We start from the raw sequence: 22420 nt of genomic DNA, 5'->3' as shown, positions 1-22420 counted from the left end.
TAATTTCTAAGAACGACTATTAAGCAAGCGCTCTAAGGCAGAAGGCGTTGTAGTTACCAAAGCCCCGTTTAGGGTTGGTTCACATAGTTGTTTTCAGCTGTATTTTCGGCATATGAACTCCCTGTACTTTCTGTGTTGGAAGAGCTGTGCAAGCTTTGATTCAGCAGAGGGCTGCATTAATGTAAGACAGAGATTTCCCCCTGCAGCCCCCCACACTCTCAATTCTGTGTGGTTTTGTAGGGTTCCCCAACTCTCTAGAACAGATTTTCAGGGATCTACAATGGTCCAATGTTGTGTGATTATTATTATTTTTGTAAGAAACTATTACTCTTCATGCATGTGCATATGTGTTGTAATTTCATGTCAAAGTACAAATTGTAACAGCTTGGATATGTGAGATAGATGGTGTTTGTTTCTATTCAGAGGGGCTCAAGGCAATATATGTATATATTGCTGCCCACCCCCATGTTGTCCTCACAACAACCCTGTCAAATGTACGAGACTGAGTGACTGGTCCATGGGCATCCAGTGAGCTTTGTGATTAAGCGCAAATGGGAACTTGGGTCTCCTCAGTCCTTGTCTACCCCTCAAACCACTACACCAGCCTTTCCCCTCCAGATATTGTTGGATTACTGCCCCCATCATCTCTGGCCACTATCCATGCTGTCTGGTACTGGTACTATAATTGTTGTCCATAACATCTAAGGGTACCAGGTTGGGGGAGGCTGAATTTACACCAACTCTCAGTTCATCAGAGTGCTTGAAGCCTTTGACCACCAGAAAGCTTAGAAAAGAGAGAGAGAACATATGGATCTCCCTCTGTTTCCTGTTCTTCTTAGGCTGCTTGTCATCAACCTCTAGTGAAGTGCTTATTGCTTACTTTTGACACTGTTGTGGGATTGGTCTGCCAATTCATTGTGCCATTTTGCATATATAATATAGGAATATGTCCTGTGCTCTAAATCTAAGACCTTTGTTCTATAAAAATGCATTAATACATTTTTAAGCCAAGTTACAAAACATTCGTTGGTATTTAACTGTGATTCCTCTTTTATGAAGGCCTCCCGGCTGCCCAGCCCAACAAAGTGGGAATGCCCCAAATGAATCTCCATCAGTCCATGAATCTCCACATCCTCCCTTACCTGCAGCTGAGCCAGCATCTCGGTTATCCAGCGATGAGGGAGAATGTGATGAAAAAGAAGAGCCTGTTGAAAAACTGGATTGTCTTTATTCAGATCATCATCCTCAACCAGCTGCTGTACGTTTCCCAATTTATATTTTCCTTGTCTTTCTCTTGCTTGGTGTTTTAAATGTGTGTGTATAAGCAGCAATACTTCATGTTCTCTGGAGGAAGGAGCATTCAGATGTAGCTGTGGGTCTGGATACAGAATACTGCTGAATACTGAATCACACGGGTTGGTTGCAATTGCTGTGGTAGGCATTAAATTATTGTGAGACACAAGAAGCTAGCCTGGTGACAGAGAAGCTGAAAGGCTGCTTTTAGCATCAGTATTCCACAGAGAAATAAGATCTTTGGGCAGGATCGGCTGCTCTATAAGATATATAGTATATTTGTTGGATTCCTTCAGATGGAAATTCTGAGTTGTAAGAGAGCCACAGATAATCATGAATGCTTGTAATTCTTTCTGTATGCTGTTTTATTGCAACTGTTTTATTTGTCCTTGCTTTATTTTATATTTGCTAATATGCAACATCTGGTTGAGAAATTTACTAAAGTAACTATCCCTCCCCCCCAGTTTTGCACATTTGGTAGTCGACAAATTGGAAGAGGTTACTACGTGTTTGATAAGCGGTGGAACCATATTCGATGTGCACTTAATGTCATGGTGGACAAGCATCTTAACTCACAGATGTGGAAGTGAGTAGAAACAGAACAGGCTGCCATATATCTCATTGTGAAGTGGGGTGTTTTGCACGCACGGGGTGAAGGAGGAAAACGTGTTTTCTTTTGCAGTTAAGGAGCGTTAACATTAAGCATCAACACATTCTCTTAGGTGTTTCTAAATTAAGGGAAATGATCCATTTCCTCAACTGAGGCATCCTTCCCAATTAATGAACTACCAGCGTAGCCTTGAGTACCCAGCACAAGAGAGGTAGCACATGTATACATTGTTAGATCATTTGCCAGTTTCAGGGAGCCAACCCAGAGGTCTGAGCAAGAGAACCTTTTTGGACAGAAGAAAGCAGAAAAACTAAATGTCCTTGACAACTTCTGAATACCAGTTGCTGGAAACTGCAGGAGAGAAAAACAGTGTTGTGCTCAGGCCTTCCTGCAGCTTTCCCATGGGCCTCTGGTTAGCCACTGTGAGAACAGAGTGCTGGACTAGAGTTGCCATTGGCTTGGTCCAACAGAGCTATTACCAGGTTCTTAGGACGAGAGATTTGGACATTGCTTTCTTCAAAATCTGTTAGGTTGCCAGCAAGAATGCTGGCAACCTTTGGTGAAGCTAGGTGGACAAGGGGGATCCCTGGTATCTAATTCTGATGACCATTTGTGTAGGGCCTTTGACTCTGTGCCCACTGTACCTTTTCAGTCTTCTTTCTGTTAAGGTAGCAGATTTTTTTTATTTCAAGCGGGCAAAATAGAATTAACCCACAGAGCACTAACGACCTGCTTTTCCCTGCCGCCTAGGAAAATTCCTCCAGCGACAAGCAACACTACATCCTTGCGTGCTCCACACCGGACAAGCTCGACGCCTGTGTCGCAGTACGGCTCCAGCACAACAGGTTTCCTCTTGCCCGCCACAGCTATGCCCTCGCCAGCACACATGTCTCCTTCCTGTTTATCCCTCAGTGGGAAATCGGTACCATCCCACGGGACTACGCTCAATGCCAATCCTGCAAGTTTTGGGGCAGCAGAACCTGCCTGCAGTATGCAATCAAGACAAGTGTCTACATCCCCTTCCACGCCTCCAGTGCTTTCCTCGGTACCGTCGCCTCTGTCCAGCAAACCTCAGAAATTGAAATCCAGCAAGTCTTTCAAGCCTAAGGAATCTTCTGCTAGCAGTGCCAACTGCAACAGTACCAGTAGCAACAGCAGCGGTGGCAGCTCAGGAAAGAAGCGTAAGAACAGTTCTGCGCTGCCAGCACCTTCTTCTCATTCCACAGAGTCCTTTAGGAAGAACTGTGTGGTGAACTCTGGAAACTCTGGGGCTTCTTATCACTCGCCTGGGATGTCTTCGTCCCACAGCCTCAACTGTATGACTGGTAAAGCTAACTCGGTTAGCCTCAAACATGACCAATCAGGGAGGGGCCCTCCGACTGGGAGCCCTGCAGAATCTATAAAAAGAATGAGTGTGATGGTGAACAGTGGCGATTCCACCCTGTCGTTGGGGCCGTTCATTCACCAGTCCAGCGAGCTGACGGTCAACTCGCACGGCGGGTTTTCACATTCACATCCTTCCCTAGACAAATTCATAGGAAAGAAAAGAAAGTGCTCGCCTGGTTCAAGCAGCATAAACAGCAGCAGCAAAGCAAACAAGGTTGCCAAATTGCCGCCAGTGAACAACATTCATACGAAACACGCTGGTGCAATCCCAGGGACACAAGGACTGATGAACAATTCTATCCTTCATCAGGTATGAAATCTTACTTGGGCCATATTGATATCCAGACAAGTTAATTTGAGAAATTCCCATTCCGGACAGTACTTGCCTACTGGAGGTGATTTTTTTTTCTTGTCAGAGATGTTGGTGCTGGATATCTTGGCTGTATGCTTCGCTTTGTAAAATGGTTTATTATTATTATTAACTCCCTTGCCGCCATGGATGCTATTGCTTGTTAGAAGCATAATTCCCTTTCATCTTTTGGGACTTGTTGAATTTTTAAGACATGGCACAGATTCCTTGTTGGGGGAAATAGCACGATCCAACTGGACTCACCTATATATCCTGAAGGGCTTTCCTGATTTCAGCTATGGGAAACCAGAGACTCCTTCATGTTTGAGGATATTATTATTATTTATTAAATTTGTATACCACGTTTCATCCAAAGATCCCAGAGCAGTACACAAAATAAAAATACAAAATGAGAACTCAAAATACATAATAAAGCAGAAACAAACCAATAAACGCTGCTTCCATAAACACATTTCAAAGGCCATAGAATAGCCAGAGGTCTGGTTATAGAGGAAAGTTTTTGCCTGGAGCCTAAAGATATGTAATAAAGGCACCAGGCAAGCCTCTCTGGGGAGAGCATTCCACAAACAGGGAGCCACCACAGAGAAGGTCCATTTTTGTGTTGCTGCCCTCCAGACCTCTCATGGAAGAGGCACACAAAGAAAGGCGACAGATGATTGCAGGGTCCCGGTCAATTCATACAGGGAGAGGTGGTCCTTGATGTATTGCGTTCTTCAACCATTTAAGGCTTTATAAGTCAGAACCAGCACTTTGTATTGGTCCTGGAAACTAATCGGCAGCCAGTCAGTGCAGTCGGGCCAGGATTGATGTAATATGCTCCAACCATTTTGCCCTGGTGAGCAACCTGGCCACTGAATTCTGCCCTAGCAGAGGCAGCTGTATGTATAATGCGTTGCAGTAACCTAACCTAGGGACGCGGGTGGCGCTGTGGGTTAAAGCCTCAGCGCCTAGGGCTTGCCGATCGAAAGGTCGGCAGTTCGAATCCCCGCGGTGGGGTGCGCTCCCGTCGTTCGGTCCCAGCGCCTGCCAACCTAGCAGTTCGAAAGCACCCCCGGGTGCAAGTAGATAAATAGGTACCGCTTACCAGCGGGAAGGTAAACGGCGTTCCGTGTGCTGCGCTGGCTCGCCAGATGCAGCTTTGTCACGCTGGCCACGTGACCCGGAAGTGTCTCCGGACAGCGCTGGCCCCCGGCCAATAGATGTGAGATGGGCGCACAAACCCCAGAGTCTGTCAAGACTGGCCCGTTCGGGCAGGGGTACCTTTACCTTTACCTTTAACCTAACCTAACTGTTATCAGAGCAGAGACAATGGAAGTTAGACTAGGGACGCAATTGGGCCACCAGCCAAATCTGAGGGAAGGCACTCTGCACCACTGAGGCCACCTGAGTCTGAAGCAACAGCAAAGGATCTTGAAGTATTCCCAAGCTGTGTGCCCACTCCTTTATCAAGGGAATGTAACTCCATCAAGATCAGGCGATCTCCCACCCATCCAGTCTAGGGAACCACCCACTGACAGTGCCCCAGTCTTCTCTGGCTTGAGCTTCCGCTTGTTGGCTCTCATCCAGTCCATTCCTTCACATAGCCAGAAACGGGTACCCCATGGGGCTGCTTGCAAGTTGGAAGAGCTTAGTTGTGCCATTGAAAACAACTCAAACAGATAGCTTTGTGCCAGTGGGATTCAAGTCTGTTTGCCTTTTGCCAGATTGCTAGCTTGCAGCTTAAATACCACTAGTGGATCAACTAATAGTTTTTTTCAAATCTGCTGCACCCGCCAAGAAAAGCAGCGTTGATTTTTTTTATTATTTTAACAGGGCATAATGGGTTCCATAGTTATTTATTTGATAATTACTGGTCATCTCAGCAACCGGGGGCAGGTGCCTTGTTGCAAATGAACAAGTTGTTGATTGGAATTGACAATATTATACCACAATGAACTAAAGGGAGGATATGGGACTGGGCAGTAAAACAGAAATTCATGTTTTTTTAATCAGTAACCTTACTGAAATTTTAGAAGCCACTTCATATTTTTCAATTACTTGATGACAAGTAATTGAACTTTGCCCATATACTGTGTAAAAAGGGGGAGGGGAGGTTTTCCTTTGACGCATAAGAAAGGGAGGGGTCAAGTAGGTTTTTGCTGTTGCTGTGACAAAGAACCCTATACAGAAATATGCCTAACATGATATAGCAATAAAATGCATATAGCTTTTCCTCACCCCAAGAAAGTAGATGTTTGGTTGTTAACCTGTGCTACTGAATTTTGCCAAAGCATGTTTTGGGGATCCCAGATGATATAATTGGACATAGCTTTATCACTTAAAATATTTAATATTTATTTATCTGTTTTTCCTCTTTTCATTTGTGTGAAAGCCAAAGGCTCGTCCCTAACAGTTGACACAGACAATGCCATGGTAAGAAAAGAACTGGATTATTTTCACTACAAGCGGGGAAAAATGAATAAATCTCCATCTGGAAATCCTGGACTCCAAGATGCCTTTTGAGTTCTCCCAGCTTCCCACAGTCCTCAGGTGTGGAAATCTACTGGACTGTCACACAATCAAGGAGTTTCCCTGAAGCCATGTCTGTAGCAGCGAAGCTTGGAAATGGACTCCGGATTGCCGTTCAGCCACAGGATGTTTCCTCTCAGTGTTACCAGTGGTCTGGACAGCTTGCTACAAAAGCCCTGTGAGAATTCACTTACAGGAGTACATCACCTTGCCACTATTTGATCTAGGTTGGTTGGGCAAAGCAATGTTTGGGAAAGAACATTACTGCGGACTTGTTTTTTTCTTTTCTTCTGATAGTGTCATAGGCATAATTAACTGCCCCTTTGGCACTGTCCAGTGAAAACCCCTCACGAAGGAGGGGGCACAATGTGTTAGGCACAATAAACAGAAGAAGAAGAAGAAGCCCTCAACAAGGGAATACGGCTTTAGTGTTTTATAGCAATGTTCCTTGATTGGAATGCAAAAATAGCACAACTTAGAAAACAAAAACGGTCTACATTTTGCCCAGCCTTTTGCAAGTAATTTGGGATAAGAAGCTGTCAGGAGTTCTAAAAAAACAAACACAAAAATGTTCATGGCCGTCACTGAAAAATTAAAAAAAGAAGAAGCATAATTAAATAGTGAAATCACATGGTACAGAACAATTTTATGAGCATCATCTACCAAGCACAGCTGCTCAGTATTCTTCATTCATTCCAGTGGAGCGTTCGTCGGGTCCTGTACAACTGCCACTGAAATGAAATAAGGTTGCACAGCGACATTGTATGGAGGAGGGCTGTGCCTGCTTGATTTTGAATAAAATTGCTTTGATCTTTTTTTAAAAATATATATATCCCCCCAAACCCAGATGCAAAACTCTCAAATCCAAAATGGTGAATGACCTCTAAAACTATTCCCAAAGAATATATTTCTTGACCTATACTGTATGCCATAAGCCTTTGTTGTTTTGGGTAGGTGGGTAGGGGAAACTGAAAATGCCAATCTAAGTTGGTTGTACCATCCAACCTTTTAAAAAACAGAACACAAAATAGACCTTATAAAACTAAAATGCAAAACTTTAAAACAATGAAATCTCAATGCTATTTTTCTTGAAAGATTTTTTCCAGTAAGTTGATGCCTTGTTCACATAACCAAATTAGCATTCCGTTCAATAAAGTCCACATTCAGATTTTTTGGATGACTGCATTAAGTGCCAGTTCAAATTCTGAGCTCAGTGTTAAATGCACCCCTTGTACAGCCATCTTGTGAGCAAAGAGGGAGTGTTTTAAACGCCATCCAGTCCCAAGTGGTCATTTCCTTCGTTCCCATGAGCAAAAAGTGTTTTGTTTTAAAGTAATATCCTCAGAAGGGCTTTAATATTATCATTTGATCTGGATGTTTGTAACACTAGTGAATCTCCAACTACAACCTGGAATTTCTACACATTTTATCACGTGAAAGGAAAAAAATAAAAATAAACCCCCAAACCATAGGTCATAACACAGGCAGAGCTTTCCTTCAGCAAGCCCGTAGAAAGTAAATTTCTATCCATTTCAATGGGGTGTGTTTTGGGTTGTGGATTCAGACAGCCTCCCCAATGAGAATTTGCTCTTGCAATAATCAAGTGAGGCTAGATTGTCTGAGGGTGCCAACTAACTGCAGACTCTGCTGAAGCTACAGTTCTCAGCATGCTGTATTTTCATCACTTCTCAAAGTGATAAGTGCAGAATCCATTGCACCTTGGGGACCCCATCAGATCACCTAGCTCTGTTCCACTCCTATCCTTGGTAAAATGCGTGGCCAAATGGTTAGCAGGACTCATTGAGGAAGAAAGCTGATTGTCTGAATCGATCCTCAACAGGCCTTGTGCAGGAGAAGCTCTCGGTGGAATGTGTGCCTGTAGACTTCTGCCTTAAAGGGGCACCAGATCTTGCTGAGATTAGACAATCTGAGCCTATCGAATTCACACAGCCCAGCCTCTCTCCCGACCATGGTGGTGCATTGCACATCAGGGATTCTGAAACCGCCACAAGCAGCAGCTGCTTGGGTTTTGTTTTTTAAACCTGTTGAGGTTTTCCAATTTGCTATGATTATTAAAACACAGTGAAGCAACAAGACTTCTATGCAGACAACTCTAAAGCCTTGAATTCACAAAAGATCATGTGTTTGTTTTTTAAGTAAAGGAATAATATTTTGGATGGTGATGATTATGCAAATATTTAAAAGGGAGGGCTTGAACAACCCTTCAGTTTCGAGAGGATGCTATAAAATGTTAAAACCTCTTAATTGGCTTACCTGGGGCATGGGAGGAGACGACCAAAGTAATGTATCTGCTCCGCAGAGAGAAAATCGATACTGACTCCTTCCCATGTGTTGGATATTTTTGATCACAAGTGCAATTTGGTTTTGATAGATTTACCTTCGAAGGCTGACAAATTTTTCATAAGTTAAACCTTTAGTGGCTTTAAGTACTCAAAAATGTCTGTTTTATAAATATTATGTTGCTCTGAAAGCATCAAAGCAAGTCTTAGGCTCCTTAAAAGACATACAGATCTTTGTAAAAAGTTCAGCAGTTAACCACTGTGTTTAATTTATATGAGTTGCAGCTCTGGGCCCAATTCCCACTGTGAATGTCTCCATTGCAAGCCATGTTGAAACGGGAGCTTCACACAAACACAGCCATGCTCTTGCGCAAAGCCTGCCTGATGCATTCAGTGGGGCTTATGTAAGTGACATTCCAGGATGGAATTGTGGCCTGTATCTGTCTGTTATGGCTTATAATTTTAAAACTTGCCATGAATAGAACCAGAGGACGTCTTAATTTATGCCTGCCCTCAAAGTGTAGACTTGCTTAAATATTATACAAACAATATTCCATTTTGGGGGCTTAGTAATAAATGGAATGATTGTATTTGAAGCTTTTATTGTCTGACAACATTCTTATTGTAAATAATTAAGGAAATTTCAGATTTAATTTATCTTGCAAGATTTGCAGTGGCTGGGTTGTTTCTTAGAAAGATTTTGGTATTAATTTAAGAGATACAATTTTTATAGTCTTTCCAGCTTCTCATTATGACTCCTGCAGTTTTCTTAACCTAAAATAAATAAAAAAATGTTGCAATGATGAACAAAGAATTATACGAAAATAATGAAACCCATACTTTTGTATCTTTATTTTGGAATTTCTTGTTCTATTATAAATATTGAAGTATCCCTATTTCAGAAGACATATTTTGTTAATTGATTGTACATATTTAAATATGTATTTTTGCACAGGTCTTTTTTTCTTATATCCAGTTTTGGTACAATTGAAAATCATCTAGTATTTATTAATTAAAAAGAGAAAAGCAAATACTTTTTTTTATAATTTGAAGTGGTTCACTGCCAATCCAATAGATAACATGCCTACTTTGCAGTTTTTAAGGGATGTCTCTTGTTTGGGGAGGGGGGAGGGGGAAGAGTTGTGTCTCTTTCTTTTAATGTCTTGGGAATTGCTGGATACAAACGAAGGCTCTGGCATTGCAGTCTGATGCCCGCAGGCGCCACTTCTCTAAGCAGGAAGGCTTTGTGGCATTTAGATGCATATGGTTAGCCTGCTCTGGTATACACATTTCTTACAGTTACCTGAATCCCAGAAGACTACCTTTTAGTTATGACACATGGCTTCTAATTCTTTTTTTCTTTTTCTTTTAGCATTTGTGTATGTGTGCACATGTATGTGAGTCTTTACGTGGTTTAAAAAACTAATGGAAAAACTGAAAGTGCCTGATTTATATATCTAGATTTTAAGCTTGGACTGTTTTTTAGACAGCTTCTCCTTTAAAGACTTGAATGTTCTGTTGGAAAAAAGAATTGGAGCTTGCTTTCCCCACCTACATATGACTACATATTAATGCGGGAGAGAGGATGGCGGAAGGGGCGGGATAAAACAAAATCAAAAGATCCGATTGAAGCGAGTCCCTAGTTCATAAATAATGCCAAGGGTTCTGGAGATACTTTTCAACAAGTAAATCTGAATGTTTTCTTCAGCTAGAACTTAAAAACGAAATGAAAGAAAAACAACAGAATGTTGACATTATTTTGTATTATTGGGAAAAAAGTTACCCCTCAAAGCAATTTTACAAACTACCAACATAAGCCGCCACCAGGCTATCCTCTTCCGGTAAGTCGTCTTCCGGCAAGAGTTGTTATTGCCAAGGATGTTTGTTTCTGTTTTGTCTTTTTGGGAAGGGGGGAATTGTACGGTGAAGGGGATTGGGCTTGAAAAGATTGTTCTGCTTTCCTCAAGCAGAAGGTCGTTTATTTTAAATGCTTTTGTGCAAAATATCCTACTTTTTATGAAAGGTGATTATTGTTATTTTTTAATGAGCACTACATAATGTCAATAAGAATGTAGGCTGCGGAAGCTTCTTGCTTTTGGAGTTGAGCCCGGCTCCATAGAAAGGGGGAAAAAGCAATCTCCTGTGTAAAATGTGTGAATAGTTTGATAATTTGTATACATATTCAAGAGCATCTGCTCAGAGCTGAACTTTTTTGTGTTGGCTGCTGTATAGTACATGAACAAATGTCATGAGGTAGAAAAAAAAATTACTTTGGATATTTAAAAGAAGAAAATAAATATATAGTCTATTTGTTTTGTAACAAGTTTCTGTAAATAAAATAATTTATACTATTTATAAGAAAAAAGTTGTGCTTTTGCTTCATGACCAGGAAATTAGCTTGTTGTATAAACAAGATGTTACTGAAACAAGGCAATAAAATGATTAGGTTGTCTTTATGAGATGCACAATTATGTTTCTGCTTCATTACGAAGACCAGCAAAAATTAGTCGTAGTGGAAGGAAAAGACGGGCCATGTTCGCTTCTGCCTGCCAAGAACCCCAACCCATGTATGTCAGGTAGATGCACAGCAGAGCTGGCTTAGTTTTCATTTGCTATTGTTTTTGAGGCAAACTTTTTAAGGAACGGGAAGAAAGGGACACAGCTTTGGTATGGACAGTGATTTGCCTACACTGCAAATTCATATTATGAGTCTCTCCAGTCTCCCTTACTTTGAGTGTGTCCAGTTTCTGTTCCTACATTAATCAGTGCTGAAACAGTGGGCTAAACAAGTATTTGGAATACCCAGGGCCGTGGCATAAGGCGAGTGAATGCTACCGCCCCTCTCGCTGGGTTCACTAAACCAGATTTATGGCATATGCAGATAGAATATCTCACGGACACTGCCTGCCCTCAAAGTCTACCAAGGGAAGTGGTTGCCCAATTCATTTCTGCCATCCCACGTTTTAGAGGCAGTCAAGAGCATCAACACATTTTCTAGTTTCCCATCAAGTAAAAGAGATCCCATCTCCTACTGGCAATTGTTCTATACCAGGCACATCCAACTTGCAAGAGACCGCGATCTACTCACAGGATAAAAAAACTGGCAGTGATCTTCTTTGGCGATCACTCGTAGCCAAGTAAGATTGTCTTCCATAAACACAGTTTTAACAGTGAGTCCGTAGGTGACTGTGGAGGCCAATTCTGGATCCACATGTCCTTCCACAGTGGGGACATTGGTTTCCGGGCTGGAGTTGATCACAGTGTGGATTTGCCAAGCATGCCTTCCTCCTAGCACATTTCTCCTTTGCGTCTTTAGTTTTGAGTCTTCAAAACCCATGACACCTTTGGTAAAGGCTGTTCTCCAACTGGAGCACTCGCAAGGCAGTGTTTCCCAGTTGTCAGTGTTTATACTACATTTTTTTTAGATTTGCCTTGAGACAGCCTTTAAACCTCTTTTGTTGACCACCAGCATTACACTTTCCATTTTAAGTTCAGAATAGAGTAGTTGCTTTGGAAGATGATCAGGCATCTGCACATGACCAGTCCAACGAAGTTGATGTTGAAGAATCATTGCTTCAACACTGGTGATCTTTGCTTCTTCCAGTACACTGATATTAGTTCACCTGTCTTCCCAAGTCATTGGAGGCAGGAGGAGCATGGGTGTGTGGAAGGGGAGGATTGACCAGAGTTGTTGAGCTCCCACCCCACCCCCAAGGCTCTGGCTGGCTGGCTATCAATCAGGATCCCAAAATCAACCAGGAACAACCAATAACACCCCACGATCGACCGGTTGCACATGCCTGCTCTATACTGAAGGATTTGATAAAAGCTATGGGTTGACAAGTGAAATGGAACAAACTAAGCTGCAGAAGCCTAATCTATAGCTGCCATTTCTTATGCTGGGGCAGCCTCTTGAGAAAATCTTGCAGAGATTTGATGTTTGTTCTTCATTCATAAACGTCTAAGGAAAATTGCTGTACATGGTTGCCTGGACAAATATCACAGGAGTGTGCTGACTATTCTTTGAAGTGTTATAATTGTCTACAGCTGCTTGTTGTGTACCTTGGGAGCTGCACAAAGTGGCTTTTGTCAAACCCCGTCTTTGCCTATATGATGTCAGGTGTAGGGTGGGCAGACATGGCTTCCCCAAACAGCCTCATGGGTTGAAGGAGTAAACATGGCAGGCTCAGATTTGGCCATAGGTTGGGCTCCGCACACCTGCTGTAGACAGTACATGTGTAGAGCTTATAGTGACAAAATGCTTGATTAGAAACATTCACCCTTGTCATTTAAAGGATATCAGTGAAATGTAGGTTTTTTTCAGTTATTACAAGGTAGGTTTTGTTTAAGGCTTAATCATAAATGCTAAGCTCATTATCGGTTCTAGAAGAGCTGCTCAGGTTTCTTTACCTCCAAGATAAAGGAAACTATGGTTAGATGGAAGCTATTGTTCACTTGCACAGCAGGTTGCGCATTGTGGATTGTGTCAGCCAACATTCCTTGGATGCCTCATGCTGGATGTACTGTTTACCTGAGTAGTTTCTCCACACCTCATCAAGGCCCTTAATGTACCTTCTAGAAGCCTGCTTTTCAATAGTCTCATCTTCAGTGGCCTAATGCTCTAATTGCTTTCTGTTCCCCTGCTTGAGCAATCCAATATTTATGATCCCATTTCATCTCTCAATAGGTTGCTGCTGCAGCCCCCAACCCAACTTTCCCTATCCAAGCAGACACTAAAATCTCACACAGAAGCTTAGCATCACATAATTTTGCATGGCAGCAATTTATCTAAGCAGCACATTTACCTGTGTGGGGGGAACTGGCCAGCTGTGTTGGATAGATTTATTGGTCAAAAGAGGAAGGGGGGAGAATGTTAATTAACTTAATATATGCTCTCCCACAGGGAACAGGCCACCAGTTTTGGGACAAACTCTAGCACTAAGCTTTGAATTACAAGTGGGCAACCCTCACCTGGTTCTTGGTTAATCTCAGCCACACCCCAGGAAGATGTATACTGTCTGCTACAAGAATGGCGAGGGGGGGAGCTTTAAACCTCCCACCATGCTCCTGGTTCAGCTCAACTGGTCATTGATCACCTGGGCAGCAGGAACGCAAGTGGCCCCACTCAGGCCATCTCAAGCAGCATCTCTGCTGCTTTAAAATAAACCAATTTTATTAACCAAAATAAGCCCACTCAAGCAACAGGAAAATCAACTGTATTATACATTTAATAAATGAAATTGATCTGAAAACACAAACAGAACATTTATACAGGTTTGTTAACGTATGGAAGTAGCCTATATAAAAAAAACCCCTTAACTACACCACGGTTCCAATTTCCTCAGCAACAGCAGAAGTAATACCATACAGTGATGACTTCCAAAATGCTTCAGTCTCAATTACACACTCCCCCTTTTGCTTTTTTAAAAGTTACATATTGATTACTCTAGAAAGCTTCTGCACTCTGTTTAGCAGCAAGTCTCCTTTTTTAATGGTTTCTTGATACTGCCAGTTCTTGCTGTCGGGCCTAAAGAGACAGAGAGAGAGAATTTAGTCAGGTGGTTCACTAGGAATGACTTATCAAACAGCTCCCAAAAACTGTTTAAAGAGTTCCTCAAAATACTGAACAGGAAGCTCATTATGAGCAAAGCAGTAATTGCAGGCAAAGTTTCCTGAAAGGCAGCTTGCTCATCACTACTAATCCTTCCCTGGAACACACAGGTGCAGGAGAGCATGGGTGTGTCTTCAGTAATATTTAGCTCAGCTGGGCAATAAGCCTGGCCAGTACTGCCCCACCCCATTTGCTGAGAGTCAATCGTGACACCTGCCCTGGTATCTTCCATGGCAGATGAGCTGATGAGAGAAGGTAGAAAGTTATCTCTAATAAAGATATTGTTCCAGTAGAAAGAGTATTTTGAGTTGGGTGAGCAGAGCTTATCTCACCTGGCTTTGGGCAAGCTACTACCTCTCCATCTGTAAAACGTATGCAATACGTTTGGTTGGGCAGCAATTAAAAGGCTGCAAAGTCCTTAATGTTAAGCATGATCTCACTACTAGTTTTTTGGTATTAGCGGGTGTGGTGTCCAACATACTGTACCTGTTAGTTTCTACTATTTCGTTGACTTTGTCTATTTTGCAATGTAGTCGCCCAGCAGCAATAAATCTTGACAATTCCCTGGAGAGAGAGAGAGTGTGCTTAGGACACCACCATCTGTATCTGTTGCAAAGCACCTGAAATTTCATGGTGGATGATGCAAGACTGGCATTTTTTGGTCCAGTTTGGGGCCTTGCCTCAGGGGTGGCAGGTACAAGCCTAACATTGTGGCCTACAGCCATGCTAGCTTGATGCAAGCAATCACTTCTTGAAAGATGTTGGAAAGTGCTTCGACCAGCCTAATTCTGCTCTGTTTACAGCTATCAAACTAAAGAACTGCAATTAGCAAACCACAATGGGGCTAGGACTGCTTAGTGGCTGCTGCAGTGCAACTCACAGACGCTTCTGCTCCTGCAGCTTACACCTGTGTAACATGTGGGCTAGCATTTCTGGTGCAGTATGCAAAGGCATAATCAAATAAGATGCTGCAGCAGTATTCCTTTAATCTACGGCGCCTTCCTAGCAAGTTTCTATAGCACATCAAGGACGCACAGCAGGCCCGGATTTGATAACCGCAGGGAGTGATGGTCCCAGCCCATAAAGGGCTTCAAATACAGCACCAGCATCTTCAACTGGGCCCAGAAGAAGCAAGTGTGTAGCTGCTGAGAATTAGCTGTACAAGCTCTTGCCTCCCTCCGTCAGCAGGAGGCGCACCAAACCACCCTGCACCAGCTGCAGCACAGCCATATTCACAGGCATACACACACCCATCCAGCATATTACTGTATAGTTGATCCTGGGTTATAAAAGCCTCAGGAAGAGTTCCAGTCTTCCTGTTCCAAAACTGAAGGGTGGAGTCTGTACAGAGTGCAGCTTCCACAAGCACCCCAAGGCTCCTCTGCTCAGATGATATGCGGGGGTTTGACTCTGTGACCCTCGGGGTCCCTTCCAACTCTACAATTCTGTGATTCTTGCCTTACCCAACCTCTGCAAGTCTTGCAATCAATGGTTCTTCCTCACATTTTTTTTTAAAAAACAAAGATATCATCAAATGACCTAACCCCTTAGCTAGACAGGAATCACTACAAACTGTAGAAATGCATTTAAAATATATAGAGAGATATAGATATACTTACTGATCTATGAACTCTACACAGACTCCAAAAGCATCTGCCATGTAACCTAGTGTAAGCGACCTGTAGGATTCTAGGAGCTGGCTGTAGGCATGGATTCTCATTTCCCGAACGTAATAGCGATAGTGGGGCGCAAACAGCCAATCTTTCTTCATCTCTTGCTCTACGGTGGCTGAAAGGGAAACATAAGAACACAAAATGAGGTCTGTGTTTCACAAAAGTTTTGTTTCTCCCCAGAAGGTAGTTTAACAGCATGAACCATGTGCCACTGAATATTGGTGGACACTATAAAGTCTCCCATCAGCCCCAGACAGCATAGCCAATGGGCAAGGATGATGGAAGATGGAGTTCAACATAATCTGAAGGACATCACACTGGCTACGCCTGATGCAAACTAGCGAGGGCAGGTTAAGCCTATCTCGGGAGACCTGTGTATCTGTTAACATCAGCACCTGCGTTCCTGTGTGGCCAGCCCCTTAAGAAAGATTGAATAAACCTAGCTTCTCTCATCCAGGAGACAACATGGGAAACATAGTCTATTTAAAGTTGAGTGGCGAGGACCAAATCTTATGTTATTTGTGGGCATTTTACTTCTACGCTCATAATAATAATAATAATAATAATAACAATAAATTTTATTTATATCCCGCCCTCCCCAGCCGAAGCCGGGCTCAGGGCAGCTAACAACAATCAAATAATCAAACAGTCAAATAGTCACACAATCTAAAAATATTTCATTATAAAAATTAATTAAATCAAATTGATGGCAACCAATTAAGCAGAATTCTGTGCAGGTTGCCAGAGGAGGGAGTCAGGCTGCGCCCTGACCAAAGGCCTGGCGGAACAACTCTGTCTTGCAGGCCCTGCGGAAAGATGTCAGGTCAGGGACACATTCCACCTTCCTTCTCATTTGTTCAGCCTGCTGAAGCAGTTACATCCAGAACCAGCTTTGGATCAGCTTTACTTACCTCTTGGAAATCTCAGTTTAATTCTTGCCCCTCCTTTGATTGAGGATGGGCCAAAAGGTTTGAGACTGCTAACCCTAGGAGATGGGGAGGGCAAGTCTTGGTGGGTACAGGGAAGTGGATGCGTGTTTTTTGTTTCTGTCTAATCCTAGGAGATGGGGGGGGCAAGTCTGGGTGGGCTGGCTGCACATGTAACCCACAAGCTGTGTGCTGCCCACCTAACAGCCCAGTAACCCCCCACAGAGCTAAAAAGCAGAAACACTTCCTTACCCAGCGACTGGAAGAAAACTGAATACCGACATTCATAGAGTGAAAAAAGATATTGCCGGACTTTGGGTAAACTGTGCAAAACCTCCAGAATCTCTGCCCCTTTGATAACCTAAAAGAAATCAGACAAAGCCAGCAAAAATCAGACATGAAAGGAATAAGGAACACAAAGCACACTCTGAAGGTTCTCTGTGGAAGTAGCTGCTTGGCGTACCTTCTCTCTAAGGTCAGGCCTGTCTAATGCAATCATGCTGACATAGACTGTGTATGTTACAAAGGTTTTGTAATCCATAAGTTCGTAAGATGTAAATGTTGAAACTGTATCCAGGAAAAGCTCAGCTGCCTGCTTGAAGTCTCGAATGGCCACGCAGTAAAGACCCTGGTAGACCTTTAGGCGGTTCCGACGGTCCCAATCTCCTCCTTCCTCTATTAGGCTTTTAAAAGAAAACAGGTATGTGTGTTATTTCCCCAGCATCCTTAGCCATGCACAAGCATTTTCATCCATTTGCTTAACTAGCTTTATTACAGTAGTTCAAACAAAAGCTATGGGATGGTTTTGCTTTGAGACTACACTGCAACCTTTGACAAAGCGGTGTGCTGCAGGTTGCTTTCAGCTGCAGCTCTTATCAACTACTCTGATGTATGGCTTGATTTTTTAGACAATGATCCTGTGGGATATAAATGAAGTAGTAATTCTAAGTTAAGGATAACTAATTTTGCCTACTACCTTCTAAGACACTCATAGCCCAATCCTAGGTGTGGTTCCTTGGAACCCAAGTCCAACTAAGATAAATGAGGCTAACTCCCAGATAAGTGGGCACTGACTGAATAAAAGCTACTGGTACTTTTAATTTTCATAAAAGTGTATTCTTCTGGTATCTTTAACACCTTTCAGGTTCCTAAAATGTTTTTTTTTTTGTTCAGTAAGTATTGTGTATTTTGATTTTCCCCAACATGCTGTTTAAAAATATATGAAATGAAGTATCCAATCCTTTTAAGGATCATCATGTTTCTGAAAATTCTGAATTTCACGCCACACTTCATCTAAAGTATACACTCCCTGCTACATAAAGAAGCCATTCCCTAGCAACCAGACTACATCTTCAGAACCTGTATTACTGTTAAGCGAGAGACTAATGCTTTGCACATCAAGGTAGCAGCAGCAACAACAACAGAAATGGTACCTTTTTGCTTTTTCAGTGTTCCGGGTGATGAGGTCATTGTCCATATAAAACAGGCCAATTCGGAGGAGATAGAACACAATATCCAGCCGATGTCCTAGAGCCACAGTTTTGTCATATGTCTTCCGAAAGGCAGTCAGAGCAGCTTCCTGACAAAGACAGCATTTGCTTAAGTTAGATGCCGCAGATCTGACGCTCTGGAGAACAGATCTGTAATTTGCTAACAGGTACCCCCTGACCCATCCAAGGTTTTGCACTACGTTCCCCCACTGATTGAAGGAAAGCAGGTATGTATGAGGAGCATGAACCTTTCAGCTAACAAATAACAGAGATAAAGGAGTGCATTGACATGTAACAATAAGCCACAGCTTCTGGCTAACCATGGTTTACCACAAATGAGCAGCATATTCATGCAACTTTCCTGACTTCTCCTCCTCTGGTGCAAGTACAATAAACAACAAACCAAGGCTTAAAGATGGTTTGTGATTGTGGCTTTTTGGGGAGAAGCAAAACCACAATCTGAGAACTCATGGAAGCAGAAGTGGGGTTGTGCTCACTGATCCCACTCCCAGTATTTCTCTGGCTACAACTTCAGGCCTTCTCACATTGAGGGGAACTCCATGCATGCAATTGAGTGCGCTCAGAATCCTCCACACAACTGAGAACTCTGATCACACGGGGATCCTGATCACCAAGCACACAAAGAGATCCTCTTCAAATCACCCTGCTCAATGCACAAAAGTCAATCAGAATGGCAGGGCCAACGCATGCCCACCTGCCCCTCCCTCCCACCCCACGTTCTGAGAATGTGGAGGCAAATACCCAGAAAGCGCTTTACACACATTTAATTTTATGTGACAAAATAAATACCTTGTCCCCGATTCGGCAGAGATATTCAGCTTTGGCCATCATGGCATCACGGATTTCACTTTCCCCCAAGTTCTTCTCTGCATCTTCCAGCTGCTCATCAAGGCGTTTCAACTCCTCCTCATTTGCCTTCTTCATCTTATTCAAGAGATCTGTATCTACCTGCCAATCAAGTGACTTGCAGAGGGATTCATAATACGGGGCCATGTCTGTGGACGACAACATAACCATTTGAACAATTAGCCCTGCCAAAATCATATCTTAGATCACAACAGCAAAAAGTTCAGAAGAAATTAACATTGCTTTGTCCCCTCACAAAAGCAGAAAACCAACATGAGGCAGTGATTCGAAGTGTTTGGCCTGAGACTGGGGAGACCTAAATTCAAATCCTCACTCAGGCAAAAAATACAACCTTGGACCAGCTCACACTCATTCTCAGCCCAACCTGCCTCGTCGCGTTTTTGTGAGGATAAAACCAGGAAAATCATAGTGTATGCTTTTTAAAAGCGAGAGTGCATTCAATAATGGCACACTCCTACACTGAAATCTTAAATGGCTCCCTGAAATCCACTATCTCTGGATCCATCCAAGAGTACCACATTGAGCTGATTAGGCCACTTCTTCATAACTTGTGCTTGATTATTATTGTTGTTGATGTTGTTTTTTTAATTATTATTATTTCTACCCCACCCATCTGGATGGGTTTTCCCAGCCAGTCTGGGCGGCTTTCAACAGAACATTAAAAACAGAATAAAACTTCAACATTAAAAACTTTCCTAAAAAGGGCTGCCTTAAGATGTCTTCTAAAAGTCGGATAGTTATTTCCTTGACATCTGATGGGAGGGCATTTCACAGGGCGGGCACAGCAACTGAGAAGGCCCTCTGCCTGGTTCCCTGTAGCCTCCCTTCTCACAGCGAGGGAACCGCCAGAAGGCCCTTGGCACTGGACCTCAGTGTCCAGGCTGAATGATGGGGATGGAGACGCTCCTTCAGGTATACTGGGTCGAGGCAGTTTAGGGCTTTAAAGGTAGCACCAACACTGTGAATTGTGCTCAGAAACGTACTGGGAGCCAATGTAGGTCTTTCAAGACCACTGTTATATGGTCTCGGCAGCCACTCCTAGTCACCAATCTAGCTGCCGCATTCTGGATCAGTTGTAGTTTCCGGGTCACCTTCAAAGGTAGGCCCACGTAGAGCGCATTGCAGTAGTCCAAGCAGGAGATAACTAGAGCATGCACCACTCTGGTGAGACAGTCTGCGTGCAGGTAGGGTCTCAGCCTGCATACCATATAGAGCTGGTAGACAGCTGCCCTGGACACTGAATTGACCTGCGCCTCCATGGACAGCTGTGAGTCCCAAATGACCCCCAGGCTGTGCACCTGCTCCTTCAGGGACACAGTTGCCCCATTCAGGACCAGAGAGTCCCCCACACCTGTCTGCCCCCTGTTCCCCAAAAACTGAACTTCTGTCTTTTCAGGATTCTACCTCAATCTGTAAAGCCATCGTCCCTCCTCTAACTGCCTCCAGGCACTCACACAGGACCGTCACTGGTTCTGATTTGAAAGAGAGGTAGAGCTGGATATCATCTGCATACTGATGAACACCCAACCCAAACCCCCGATCTCTCCCAGCAGCTTCATATAGATATTAAAAAGTGTGGGGGAGAAGACGGAACCCTGAGGCACCCCACAAGTGAGAGCCATGGGTCTGAACACTCATCCGCCAGCACCACTTTCTGGACACTCCCTGAAGATGTACATATTATAAATGACAACAACAAGTGATTTTCAGTTAAACACATTTCAATAGTTTTACAGCCATTTTAACATTTCAGAACCCGACTTCCTTCCTCCTCTTTCTGCGGTTCCTTAAATTTATATTTATCATTTGCTGCATATTCTAAATCAACTTACTATTTCATTCATCTACTTTATTTATTGACTCTTGCGAAACGGCAGGCTATTACAATGATCCTGCCAAGGTCCTTATCTGTTTACAATTTATTGGTACATATCCAACAAACCATTTACATTCTTTTATTAATTTATTTTTTTAAAAGCTTCTTGTCTCGGTTTCTTATTTTCCCAGTAAGTTCCGCTCGCCATTTCTGCAGAGTCCGTGAGCTTTTGTATCCAATCTTTCTTTTCTTTCCATTCTTGGGGCAAATGACATTCTTGCCGCGGTAGTTATATACATGAATAAATTCCTATACCGTTTAGGGGATTTCTACCCCAATCAGTCCCAGGACGACATTTAAAGTTTAATGGCTTTTTAAATGTTGTAACCCCCCGCATGTTTTGAAGCTGCCCTTTTTTTCCAGATCTGCGAGCCGCCTTTTCAGGGAAAAGGCGGGGTAACAGACGCCTGACTCAGAGCCGAGGCGGCCTCCCCTCACTCACCGTGTTCGCGGATGGCGGCCATGAGCTCCTGGCGCACGGCCGGGTCGGGGCGCTTGGGCTGGAGGCTGAGGAGGAAGCGCAGCTGGGCGATGCGGAGGTCGGGGTTCTTGGGGAGGCCCTCCTCCTCCAGGTTCTCCAGAGGCATCTCGGCGGCGGGCGGAGCGGGGGGGACGGACCCGGCAGCTGGGCGAGGACAGAAGCTCGGTCGGCCGGTGGGTGAGCGAGAGGGAGGCAGCGGCGGAGTGACTCAGCCCGTCACCCGGAAGCGGAAGCAGCCGGCAGGGGAAGCATCTTCTTCCGCCGCCGAAGGAGCACTTCCGGGTCCCGCCTTCGCGGCGCGGAGCCCGCCATGTGCGGGGCGAGAGGGGCGTCCTCGGTCTGGCCAGAGGAGTCAGTTACGCCCCTGCAGGCTCCTCCTGTGGGCGTCTCGCTTTACTTTGAAATCCCAGCTTTCTTCCCCTCGAATGAGCGGGTGAGCTCATTTCTGTTTATTTCCATTTAATTTTATTTATCTTATTTGAAATCCCAACTTTTCCCTGCTCCCAATGAGCGTGCAAGCTCATTTCTATTTCGATTTATTTAATTTATCTTATTTGAAATCCCAACTTTCCCCCCCTCTCAATGAGCGTGCAAGCTCATTTCTATTTCGATTTATTTAATTTATCTTATTTGAAATCCCAACTTTCCCCCCCTCTCAATGAGTGGCTTTTTTTTAATTTATATTGAAATCTGACCTATTTTCCGCCGCCTCCATCTCCATGAGAGGACAGGCTGCTTATTATTATTATTATCATTATTATCATCATCATTATTATTATTATTATTAAAATCCCACATTTTTTCCCTCCTAAGGAGCGGCTAAGCTATCTATCTAGTTATTTATATTAAATTTCTGTATCGCCCTTCATTTAAGGATCTCAGGGCGGTTTTTACAATATAAAAACACAAAATACATAACATAGCGAGAACACAAAATACATAACATAGCGAGAAAGACACTGTTTAAAAAGCCAGATTGGTTATTTTAATTTTAAATCCCACTTCCAT

The 22420-nt window shown here is 43.3% G+C and overlaps 3 protein-coding genes across 4 annotated transcripts in view; 2 read left to right on the top strand and 1 right to left on the bottom strand.

Moving 5' to 3' along the window:
- ATXN7 (ataxin 7) overlaps positions 1 to 6991 on the top strand; it is a 90732-nt gene extending 83741 nt beyond the window's left edge. For both annotated transcript variants that reach the window (XM_082209440.1, XM_082209441.1), the window contains 4 exons: positions 1060 to 1258; positions 1758 to 1879; positions 2654 to 3599; positions 6031 to 6991. In XM_082209440.1, the coding sequence (XP_082065566.1) occupies positions 1060 to 1258; positions 1758 to 1879; positions 2654 to 3599; positions 6031 to 6048 (1285 nt within the window). In that variant the 3' untranslated portion in view covers positions 6049 to 6991. The remainder of the gene's footprint in view (positions 1 to 1059; positions 1259 to 1757; positions 1880 to 2653; positions 3600 to 6030) is intronic.
- Positions 1 to 22420, top strand: part of LOC309525153 (uncharacterized protein C3orf49) — a 254711-nt gene that overhangs the window by 109322 nt on the left and 122969 nt on the right. The window lies entirely within an intron of this gene.
- Positions 13678 to 21638, bottom strand: PSMD6 (proteasome 26S subunit, non-ATPase 6). The gene is made up of 8 exons (XM_082213253.1): positions 21374 to 21638; positions 18978 to 19183; positions 18111 to 18256; positions 17141 to 17360; positions 16930 to 17038; positions 15698 to 15866; positions 14565 to 14642; positions 13678 to 13994 (listed from the first exon to the last, which is right to left on the bottom strand). Exons 1-8 carry the CDS (start codon positions 21516 to 21518, stop codon positions 13898 to 13900), a joined length of 1170 nt encoding a protein of 389 aa, XP_082069379.1. The 5' UTR covers positions 21519 to 21638; the 3' UTR covers positions 13678 to 13897.

Source organism: Podarcis vaucheri, assembly GCF_965113315.1.
Source record: "Podarcis vaucheri genome assembly, chromosome: 2".
Lineage (NCBI taxonomy): Eukaryota > Metazoa > Chordata > Lepidosauria > Squamata > Lacertidae > Podarcis > Podarcis vaucheri.
Note: the sequence above shows the minus strand (reverse complement) of the source record. Positions and strands in the feature narration are given on the sequence as shown.